The sequence below is a fragment of the Rhinichthys klamathensis genome, unplaced genomic scaffold (genome assembly GCF_029890125.1).
Source record: "Rhinichthys klamathensis goyatoka isolate OS25496 unplaced genomic scaffold, OSU_Roscu_1.1 h1tg000623l_1, whole genome shotgun sequence".
NCBI lineage: Eukaryota > Metazoa > Chordata > Actinopteri > Cypriniformes > Leuciscidae > Rhinichthys > Rhinichthys klamathensis.
Window position 1 is genome coordinate 27,501 of NW_026607072.1, and position 12,378 is coordinate 39,878.

At 36.0% G+C, this 12,378-nt stretch overlaps 1 protein-coding gene across 2 annotated transcripts in view; it reads right to left on the reverse strand.

Moving 5' to 3' along the window:
• taok3a (TAO kinase 3a) overlaps positions 1 to 12,378 on the reverse strand; it is a 32,329-nt gene that overhangs the window by 5,209 nt on the left and 14,742 nt on the right. Inside the window, exons 11-17 of one of the 2 annotated variants that reach the window (XM_056240911.1) lie at positions 11,446 to 11,631; positions 9,342 to 9,476; positions 5,059 to 5,295; positions 4,468 to 4,596; positions 3,793 to 3,996; positions 2,580 to 2,819; positions 1,737 to 1,949 (exon numbers count right to left, since the gene is read on the reverse strand). In XM_056240911.1, coding sequence (XP_056096886.1) covers positions 1,737 to 1,949; positions 2,580 to 2,819; positions 3,793 to 3,996; positions 4,468 to 4,596; positions 5,059 to 5,295; positions 9,342 to 9,476; positions 11,446 to 11,631 — 1,344 coding nt within the window. Of the gene's footprint in view, positions 1 to 1,736; positions 1,950 to 2,579; positions 2,820 to 3,792; positions 3,997 to 4,467; positions 4,597 to 5,058; positions 5,296 to 6,059; positions 6,213 to 9,341; positions 9,477 to 11,445; positions 11,632 to 12,378 lie in introns of those variants that run through there. The other variant, XM_056240912.1, reaches the window with a different exon arrangement.

The window sequence follows — 12,378 nt, forward strand, 5'->3', positions numbered from 1 at the left end:
TTTCACGCACAACCATCTCTAGGGTTTACAGAGAATGGTCCGAAAAAGAAAAAACATCCAGTGAGCGGCAGTTCTGTGGGCGGAAATGCCTTGTTGATGCTAGAGGTCAGAGGAGAATGGCCAGACTGGTTCGAGCTGATAGAAGGGCAACAGTGACTGAAATAACCACTCGTTACAACCGAGGTATGCAGCAAAGCATTTGTGAAGCCACAACACGCACAACCTTGAGGCGGATGGGCTACAACAGCAGAAGACTCCACCGGGTACCACTCATCTCCATTACAAATAGGAAAAAGAGGCTACAATTTGCAAGAGCTCACCAAAATTGAACAGTTGAAGACTGGAAAAATGTTGCCTGGTCTGATGAGTCTCGATTTCTGTTGAGACATTCAGATGTTAGAGTCAGAATTTGGCGTAAACAGAATGAGAACATGGAACCATCATGCCTTGTTACCACTGTGCAGGCTGGTGGTGGTGGTGTAATGGTGTGGGGGATGTTTTCCTGGCACACTTTAGGCCCCTTAGTGCCAATTGGGCATCGTATAAATGCCACGGCCTACCTGAGCATTGTTTCTGACCATGTCCATCCCTTTATGGCCACTATGTACCCATCCTCTGATGGCTACTTCCACCATGTCACAAAGCTCTAATCATTTCAAATTGGTTTCTTGAACATGACAATGAGTTCACTGTACTAAAATGGCCTCCACAGTCACCAGATCTCAACCCAATAGAGCATCTTTGGGATGTGGTGGAACGGGAGATTCGCATCATGGATGTGCAGCCGACAAATCTGCGGCAACTGTGTGATGCCATCATGTCAATATGGACCAAACTCCCTGAGGAATGCTTCCAGCACCTTGTTGAATCTATGCCACGAAGAATTGAGGCAGTTCTGAAGGCAAAAGGGGGTCCAACCCGTTACTAGCATGGGGTACCTAATAAAGTGGCCGGTGAGTGTATATAAATACACACACATGCATGTATATTTAAGAAAAATATATAATTTATATATAAAATATTTATATTTATATATAATATAAATTATATATAAATCTATATACAGTATATACATGAAAATATTTCTTAAATATATACAAGCATGTGTGTGTATTTATATATATATACAAAATAATTATACACAATGCACCCACATATATTATGTAAAAAAAACTTTTATTTTGGATGTGCTTAATCACGATTAATCATTTGACAGCCCTAATATATATATATATTATTTTGAGAGCTGGATTGCTCGCTGCGAGACTATGATTGCTGGAATTTTCTGTATAGCATCATGGGTAATGTAGTTTTTCACCACAAATTAAGTTGTTAAACATGATTATTTAAATTAAAAAAATAAGTTGAAAATGCGGACTGACAGCTTCGACAAAACCATATACCATCAATTAATTCAGAGCGCACAACAGGTCTGCGTTTAAAAGGTTTAGAAGTTATTGTTAAAAAATTTCCCTATGCAGAAAATGAATGAAGTTTTTACATCCAGAACCTGACTGTTGCACTCTATATACTTTAGCAAAAACAAATTGCATAACAAATATCACTACATTATTATCCGCTGTTTCACTCAAAAATATGTCAAATTATGGACGTTAAATGCTTTGTGAATGTTATTCCAATCTGTTTACGCCTTATATTTATCTCACATAGATACTAGAAGAGATAGTCAACAGTTTGGCCATTATAATGATTAACAGTGTGATTTCTTCACTCACTGCCTGTGATGCCATCATCTCGTTGATGCTCTGCTCGTACTGCTCGGCCAGAATGGCCAGTTTGCGCGTCTGCTCATCCTTCAGGGCTTTCAGGACCGTCTTGTGCTCACTTTTGGGGGTCACCTCTAGCTGATGGTGCCGCAGGGCCTTGTACTGTTTCGTCTGGACTTTACACGTATCCTGGAACTGTTTCTTTATCTGGAGCTCCATAGCCTGCAGGAGACACAACTCAAAGTTGTATAAACACAAACTGACAGCCTTTTCAGAACAAAAACTATCATCTAATATACGTTTTGACTCAAAGGATTGTGAAATGAAGCAAAAATATGATTTTTTTTAACACTTTACAGTAAGGTCCAATTAGTTAACGTTAGTTAATGCATTAACTAAGAAAAAATAACAAGTTAACCAAAACAACTGTTCATTGTTAGTTCATGTTAGCTTAGGTCCATTAAATAATATAAACAGATACAACTTTTGATTTTAATAATGTATTAGTAAATGTTGAAATTAACATGAACTAAATGCTTTAGAAGTATTTTTCAACTTAACTAATGTTAACAAATGGAACCTTATTATAAAGTGTCACCACAGTTTTAGATTTAAATGTGCCAAGTGCCTATGCAATTAAATGTTTAAACGTTTAATTTAAACATTAAACATCATCATCAGTCTCTACTGACCTGCAAGTGTTCCTAATATCTACCCAGTTTCTAAAATAAATCAAGGTTAATCTTGCAACCAGTCAGAGAAACAATGAGACCTACATAGATTTTGTAGGTTAAATTCAAACTATATATAGCTAGGTAATAAGAAAAGTTATTCCACAGTTGATGGTACTACCTTGAGGTTCTTGGGCTGCTGCCGTAGTTCGAGCACATGTTTCCTGTGCAGTTCTCTCTCTCTACGGTTGTTGTATTCGATCTGGTTCTCCAGCTCTGTTTGGTGCTGCAGTCGGATCAGATCCATGCGAAGTTTCTGTAGCGTCTTCAGCTGCCTGTGTTCAAGTTCTTGAGTCGACTCGTCTTGTCTAATCAACATAGCGTGCTCCATTTCCTTCTGGGTCTTCTTCTTATTCAACTCCTGGCAGTCAGAAAAACAGAAAATATTACATTAGCTTACAATAAAACAAACAAACAATTCTCTAATATGTCTAATCCAATTGCAGCCTCTCTATTAAATCTACTAATATTAATGGCTGGTGTTTTCTGTGTTGTTTCTTTTTTAGCATGATCCTTTGTGGATACATAAGATGGTTGCTAGGGAGTTGCTAGGTTGGCTAAGGTGTATTTTGTGGTTGACAGGTGATTGCTCAAAAGAGCCCGTCTCTATAAAGGTCTCTGATAATATTATAGTCCCTAGATATGGCTCGGATACCTCCTTTAACATAAATGTGATGGCTTATTTCGCCCATAACTCTGATCACTAAGAACACTTAAAGTAATGGTAAACACCTTTTCAACAAACCATTCTGGGGACGAATTACAAAGGTTACAAGAGTAAAACATGTTTGCTGTTCTATAGACCATAAATGGGTTTCGACCCGGGAATACTTCCGAAGGTTTCCTGCTGATTAAAGCGCTAGATTAAGAGATTTGCACATTGCTGCATTACTTATTCTCAAATCAGATTAATTGAAAAGAGTCATCAACCCTGAGAAAAGGTTCATATTTTGCATTAACCCTGGGAAAAGCCCCAAACACGATTCATATGAATGTACATGTATACATAAACAATACCATTCAAAAGATTGGGGTCAGTAAGATTTTATGATTTCTGAAAGAAGATTCTTATTCTCACCAATGCTAAATTTATTTGATTAAAATACAGCAAAAACTGTAATATTGTAAAATATTATTACAATTCAAAATATGTTTTCTATTTTAATATATTTTGAAATGTAATTTATTCCTGTGATGCAAAGCTGATTTTTCAGCATCATTACTCCAGTCTTCAGTGTATTCATTTCTGTATTTAAAAAAAAAAGAACATTCTGAACCCAAACCTTTGAAATGTATATATAGAGTGCCATTTGTCTTATTCTTTTCATCCCCACCTCTCGTAACTGCTCTTGCTCAAACTCGTGCCTCTTGACCATGATCTTGCGTTTGAAGGCCCTACAGTTCCTGTCGTAGAAAGCCCTCTGCTGACCCAGGAGCTGAGCCTCTTCTTCAGCCTGAGAGTGCTGGATGTTCTCCTTGTGCTTGGACAGCCTCTCCTGTTTCTCTTTCTTAGGCGTACTGTGGTCTTCACTCATTTCCTAAACAAAAAAAAAAATCACAAAGACCATGAGACAAGACAAGGGAATTAAAAGAAGCATTGATTTTAGACTAAACGTTCTCATTATAGCCGGATCACCCTCTTTTTAAGTCAACGTAAAATTGCATTCGCAACACATTACTTCTGTAATGCGACATTTTCATGTGAAACATGATATTCAGAAATATATGAGAAATGAAATGTTTTTATACATTTAGGAATTGACTGGATCATAAAATTAGAGGACTTGGTAAGTCGAACAGGAAAGTCGTTTTTGAGTTTACATGATAAAATGTATATATATATATATATATATATATATATATATATATATATATATATATATATATATATATATATATATATATATATATATATATATATATATATATATTGGAATATCATTAAGAAACCAGTTGATGTAAATAGGGTCATTTTTAGTTTCATGTTAACTGAGTATCTAGACATGAACCTCTTTGATCTTCTCCTTGCACAGCTTGTACTGTTTCTTCTGATTATCAAGGAAGGTGGTGAGCTCTTTCTTCTGTTGGGCCATGATTTGCTGCTGGAACTTCTTCTCATCAGCTGCCAGTGTTTTCATCTGGAAGAATGTAACACATTTATCATAAATATCAACATCTCAGTTTATCACAGATTTTTTTTTTCCTCTCATTTTAAAACAACTCCTGAAGAAAACTAACTGAAAAGATCCACACAGTCCTATTTTCTCTCAGGCTTCATTAACATACTAATCAACATATGTTGCATGAATAATTAGCATTCATCCCGTAGCTATTTACATGCTTAACAAGCAATATGGTAAAGCATAAAATAAACGGGTCTTTTTCAAATGACCTGCGTGAACTTTTGAACTCATTTCTTTGTACAGGGATTTTATAATATAGAATTTAAGATGTTAAAGCAATACAAGTCCAAGAAGAACTGGATGACACATTGGTCAATCACTACTTGCAATCCACATCATTTCAATTGAGCAATAGTTGATCGGCTAGTAACTATAAACAGTAGGGTCTCAGCAGAAGAATAAAGAAAGATCACCCACTTCTTTGTCCGTTTGGATGGCGTGCTTCTTGGCGAGTTTCTCCAGCTCAATGAAGGCATTGTTGGCGTGGGTTTCCAGTTCTTTCTGGAGCTTCAGTCTGTGCTCGTCCATCTCTGCCTTCAGCTTGTTCTCCAGAGCGATCAGCTGCTTCTGGTGTTGCCGTCGCATGCGTTTGTACCCCGACATCTGCTCTCGGAGCTCATTTTCCTGCTCATGTTCGTGTATCTGACGCGTTACCTAGATGGAAAAGAACTCGGTCAGAGGGTGACGGGTAACTTTTGAGATGATTGCGATGAGATTTGTCAGTGTAACAAAGGGTAAAAGCAACCCACAGTTCTTGGGAAGACCTGGCGATTGGAAAAGTTTGACCACATTTTAAAGACATTGTCAGATCATTTAAAATGAGGTATCGAGCTAAAGGCATTTACTTCAACTATATCCTCTTTTCTTCACTTTTAATCCCTACTGGCACCTTTAACTGTTGGGTTGTTTTTAAAGCATCCCCATGAAAATAGACAGGAAAATGTAAGGATCTAGGAAGAGAAATGAGGGATTCCCGGTGCAGTCCAGTGGAATAATTCATTAGATCCATTAAATTGGGTGACCAGATCGCAAGCTCGCATCATCATCACCACAGTGTCGTCTTTTCACATTATGATAGCAGAATAAAAAGAAGCAGCCCTGAAATCAACAACAGCACTAGACCAAAACTTCTTGTGATATCAAAGGCACGTTAAAATCACAAGCACTGTATGATTAGACTGACAAATTCAAATAGTGCATGATGGAAAAATGACAATTCAGTCCATCAAAATGATGGATAATTATCATTTTAGTGCAATATCTGATTGCGACAAAGAGGATGCAAATGTGAATATTACCCATCTCAACATTGCCTTTGCCTACATCTAGAATGTCACCGATGCAAATATAAATATATATATATGAAAACAGAAAACCCCCACCATTCCCTTGACTTTGCAAACCCGTGGAAGACAAACCTGGAAGAAGGGCGTGTCCAGATCAAACTGTTCGTTGAGTTTCTCGTAACTCCCACCTGAACTCCTCATGCCAAACATGTTGGCGAAGTAAACCACCCGTGAGAACATTGAGTCTCGCCTGCACTACATCCCCCAAAAGCACTCGCTCAAAACCCACCGAGAGAGAAAGAGAGAGCGAGAGAGGGATGGAGATAAAGAGAGAGGGCGAACACTGCTTCTCCTCTCTCCTCGCAGGTGCGCCATGAATGAAAGAGGTTCTCAGAGAGGCCTGGCCTTGCGCGCGGGCTAAGCAGCGTTTAGTAGGCCAGTCACATGAGATGCCTGTTGAAGAGGGAAATTTCCTAATCACCCTGAATCAGTAGCCCCACTGTAACCGCAGTCACCAATCCAATCGCTTTCTGCCCAAATGCCCCTATCAGCCGCAAAGGGGCATGTGATAGCACTAAGCCCTGGGCCTGGTCACAAAAAAAGAATGGAAAATAATGAAAGAAACACTTTCAGGTTAAAGGTAACACAGATGGGCATCCTAACTAGATTCAAATTCAACTTCTGACCATTTCCGATTAAAGGTAAATACATGTTTATGTGGAGCTGACACTAATGGAATTAATGTGTTGCCAGAACAGGCATTTTAATGCTCTGTTTCAACCAAGATAAATGCCGTTTTAAGGCACGCTCCTGATGCAAAAGTAGCTCCAAAAGGTTGTTGTGGGCAAAATATGGTATCGGATGCATCTCTCACAGAAAATGCTAAGAATGCATTGCGACAAGCTTAGTGAAACTGAAACATATCACCTAAGATTGCAGATGAGTTAAAGTCGGCATGAAACAGAAGTCTTTTCTTCCCTATTGTGACGTATATACGAGTGAAGCGGCTTCTGGAATGAGGAAAAATGGGCGGGACTGGATTTTGTCCTTCAGGAATTGATTGGATCATAGGAAGTGTTTCTAACTATATGTAGGCAGACCTGAATGCCAGTTTGCAGTCAGTTGTGGAGGATATTTAGTCTCCTCTATGCCGAGACACAAGTCATGAAGAGAACAGATGCCGTTTCGAGGGGGAGGGGAGGTTAATGTTTTTTTATTAAAGATTATGAGGGCATTTAAAAAATAATAATAATAGTAATGATTTCCACGGATAAAGCAGTTATAATACGCACTGCAACATCCTGTAAAAAAAATAATTTCATGGTGACTTAAAGAGAACTCCTATCAAACTATATTTCAATAATCGATTGATTTCATTCAATTGTAAATAGTATCAGCTGAAAAAATAAAATGGAATAATAAAGTTAAAATGTGTAAAAAGACTACTGTTCAAAAGTTTGGGGTTTGTATTTTTTCTTGTTTGAAAAAAAAAACCCGATACCTTTTTCATCATTTTGATCAAAATGTGACCGTAAAGTCAGTTATGTTACAAAATAATTTTATTTCAAATACATGGCATTTTTTTTATACATAGAAACTATATAAGAATGATTTCTGAAGTATCATGATGTGACACTAAAGACTGGAGTAATGATGCTGAAAATTCAGCTTTGCCATCAAACAAATTACATTTCAAAATGTATTACAACTTTACAATATTACTGTTGTTACTGTATTTTTGATCACATAATGACTTCTTTAAAATAATCTTAAAGAGCCCAAAGTTTTGAACAGTAGTGTAATTGTACGTTTACAAGGGAATCCCGCTTTAGCTTGGCAGCACACTAACGTAAAATGCTATTGGAATTAATTATAAGTCAAGACTTTGGCGTGCTTCACATGAAGAAAGGTATTTGGACCAAACAAATTGCCCTCCTCACGTGAACACTAGAGACTTGAGGAATTGCTACCCATGTATATCAGTCACTTATAGGTAGACCCACACAGAATCTGCAGAGTTTGCATTTTGTGCTGATTTTAAGGGGGGAAATGGTGGTTTTATCACTGTTAAAATATCTGAGAGCATTACATTCTTATTGGTAACCAGAAGCAGAAAGGTGAAAGAACACACAAAGTGTGGCTGTGAAACTTTTTGAATTACGATCTTTCCTACTGCAGAAATATGATTTTTATCGAAAGGCGCTTATGAGGTTCCAGGACGGTTATGATTCTGCTCTAGAAGGTGACAGCATGGCAGTTCACTAGGTTTTGAAAAAAATCTAAAGATTTAAATGTAAATCCAAACTGCAAGCAGGAGCCGACTTAAAACTTACAAACAGTCAGAAAACTAAACTAAAATGTGAAATGTTAGTATGACATCAACTGGATACTATGTTTCGATTTACAACCTGGCTGTTATAATGCATCTAAGGTATTCTCACATTCCCTTTTTCATCCCTATATAGTTTTGCCTATTCAATATGTAGTCCCTTCCCACCTTCGTTCTCGTCTTCCCTCCTTTTTTCCCTGTCTCACTTTCTAAACCTCACCCCTCCTCTACGGCTTTTCATATGAAACACAAAGAGAGTCTCTTTCCCTGCATAGCCCAGATCCTTGTGTCTCATTCCATACAACTGTAACCCAAATCAATATATAAAAAGTGCACAGTTGTTTCCACCAAGTCAAAAAAAAAAAAAAAAAAAAAAAAAAGATTTAGGAAGGTGCGCCATGCCCATAAACCCACTAAAGCCAAACTCCTTTGTGATCATCTGAAATGATAGATGAGTGTCTGTAGTATCAGACAAAGTCCACTGTGGTTGTCTGCCCCTAGAGGGCGCTCACGTTCCAGCAAAATGGGGCCAAAACCGGTGACATCATCATTTCAACCAAGCATACTGCGATCGACTACACTGCCTGCCAGAGATCTCCATATATTCATCAATTAGGGTGGAAGTGGTTGTATCACAATAGATAAATTTTTTCTGCTTAATTGCATACATTCTTTATTGGTATCGTTCATGTCTGACATTGACCTTCTGTTTTTATAAAAAAAAAAAAAAAGATTTTCCCAAAACCCAACAAAACGAAGAATATCCTTTTGTGTTGGATCACACTGTATTAACTAATAGTAGAGAACAACACCAATGACTCGTGCGAGGAGTGCAGCTGGCTATTGACTGAATCATGTTGCCTTGACAACAGACATGAGAGTGAGAGAGGAAAGTAGGACCCTTTATTTCTTCCTCTCGAATAAAGAGAGGGTTAAACAGAAAGAGAAGGAGGCAAAGACCACTGAGAAACAGAGAGAGAGAAATGACCGCAGAGTGTATTAAAGCCAAGGAAGAAAGAAAAGAACGAAAGAGTGAAGCAAGAGAGGAGGGGGGATGAGAGGATGATGTCATTCTTTTTCCTCACCAGTGATGCTGACTTGATGGTGGCGAAGCGTTCGCGGTTTTTATAGTTGTGAGCCTGAGCTCTTTCCGACGAGGACGGTCGCAGGTCCGACCGGTGGTCCCGATGAGGAATGTCATCACGGATATACTGATGATCCTGAGGGGAAAACACACACACACAATCAGTCAAGGATTTGGTGTCACAACATAATAATCTCTTGAGGAGTGAATGAGATCTTTTGTTTTAACCGCAAGTTGTTTAACTGCGTCACAGTATTTACATTTATGCATTTGGCAGATGCAATCCGAAGTGACTTGCAGATCATTCAAGCAATACATTTTCCTTACAACATCCGAAGCAGGAGCTTTATGTTTCCTGTTGCTGGAGCATCAGCTGAGACGTTTCAACATGAGACTGTTCAATACTAAAACACGCTCACTATCTTAAAATATCTTTATTAATCGACCCACGAGGTTTGTCGACCTGAAGCGCTCATATTCCTGAGGGGTTTATCTTCTCTCAGTGAATAAAATGAAGAACAACTTGGGCTAAGGGCTGTTCAGTTCCCATAAAGTCGATTCATATTTCTGCTGCATGCTGATGTAATTTCCTTGAGGACAGGAAGTGTCAATCATGCGTGCATGTGTTTGTTAACTTCCCAAATCACATACTTTCAAAGAATGTGCAGCGCATGTAATCGATGCAGTGCAGTATTTAAATAGGCATATGGTATAAACTAGGGCCGTACAATCTTTTCCCAAAAAAAAAAAAAAAAAAAAAAACAGTACATGTATAACAATAATAATAAGTATTATTATTAATACTAAATAAAGATAATAAAAATAAATAATAATATTGTAATATTTCACTGTAAAATAAATAAGTTAAGGAGATTTTTTATAGTACAACTGTAAAGTAAAATTAACAATAATAATAATATTAATTATTATTATTATTAGTTATTGATACTAAATACAAATATTAAAAATAAATAATGCTATTGTAATATTTCACTATAAAATAACAACAATAATATCAGTTATTGATACTAAATAAAAATATTAAAAATAAATAATACCATTGTAATATTTCACTGTAAAATAAAGTATTTAAGAAAAACAATAAAATTATATTTCACAGCACAACTGTAAAATAATAACCATAATGATAATAATAATTATTAATATTATTACAACATAAAATTATAAAAAGGAATTACTATCATATTTCACTGTAAAACAAAACAAATATTATTGCAGAAAATAATAATAAAATAATATACTTTATACTATATTTATATATACTTTATACTATGTTCAGTTCCCATAAAGTCGATTCATATTTCTGCTGCATGCTGATGTAATTTCCTTGAGGACAGGAAGTGTCAATCATGCGTGCATGTGTTTGTTAACTTCCCAAATCACATACTTTCAAAGAATGTGCAGCGCATGTAATCGATGCAGTGCAGTATTTAAATAGGCATATGGTATAAACTAGGGCCGTACAATCTTTTCCCAAAAAAACAAAACAAAAAAAAAACAGTACATGTATAACAATAATAATAAGTATTATTATTAATACTAAATAAAGATAATAAAAATAAATAATAATATTGTAAATAACTGTAAAATAATAACCATAATGATAATAATAATTATTAATATTATTACTACATAAAATTATAAAAAGGAATTACTATCATATTTCACTGTAAAACAAAACAAATATTATTGCAGAAAATAATAATAAAATAATATACTTTACACTATATTTATAATCATTATTATTACAAAAAAAATTATTTACATTTTTTTTTTTTTTTTGCATACCACACTGTATAATAGGGACGTTTGCATATTTGGATGAGGGGAGCATCTTTGAACTATTTGTTTGAAAATAATATTAAAGTATACCTTTTCTGCACACAGAAAGACTATGTTCAAACCATTCAAATTGCAACAAGCCGCTCTTCTAAAAACAGCTCAACTGAAATGATTTCCAGGAATCTACTGGAAGGCATATGTTCAATTTTCATCAAAATATGGTAAGCATTTAAAAAAAAAAAAAAAAAAAAGGACGGCAGTGCATTGTAAAGCTTGTGGAGATGTCTGTGTGCGTCCTGAACCTTTTTGTGGTGCGTGGAAGACTCGAGGGTGCTGTCGTAGTCGTGGTGCAGCTCGGAGCAGGAGTCGTCGGGCACCTCCTGCAGGCTGTTAACACTGCTGCTCTGACTGCCCGTGCTCACGGACGTGCTGGGGATGGAGTGATTACTGCCCAAACTGTTCATCTTACAGCTTGCCTGCTCTCCATCCTGCGCAGGGGACAGAGAAATACACACAGAGAAACAGATCATCAACCTTTCTGAAGAACAAGATTTATTTACATTACTGAGAGCAATTTACACAACATCCACACTATACTGAACTCCTTACTGCCTAATAGTTCAATATACTGTACAGTTCAGTTCTATTTACCTTCAATGTAGTTGAAAAAAAAACAGTTTCATACATTTTTGGTGTAATTCAGTACAGTCTGTATTAAATAATTTAATAAAGTATATAGCTCAGTTAAAAAAAAAACTCTATACATTAAGCGTATGTCAATATAGTAGTATGCAGTATAGACACTACAGATCAAAGGTTTTTTGAAAGAAGTCTCTTATGCTAAATGCTGCATTAATTTGATCAAAAATACAATAAAACAGTAATACTGTGAAATATTATTACAATTAAAAAATGTTTTATATTTTAACATTTCTATTCCTGTAATTTTCAGCAGCCTATACTCCAGTCTTATTTTTACTGTCACTTTTGATCAATTTAATGTATCATTGTTAAATAAAAGTATTCTTTTTTTTTTTTTTTTTTATCATACAGACCCCAAACTTTCGCACGATAGAGTAATTACAGCAGTTTAATATACTTTCAGTATATTTGTAATTCTGTTTAGTGTATAGTTGGTTATAGCATATAGTATCATATACCTTAAGTTTAGTTCAGTATAGTACTGTATAAGGTACAGTGTACTTTTAAACTAAATATTTATAATATAGCTCAGA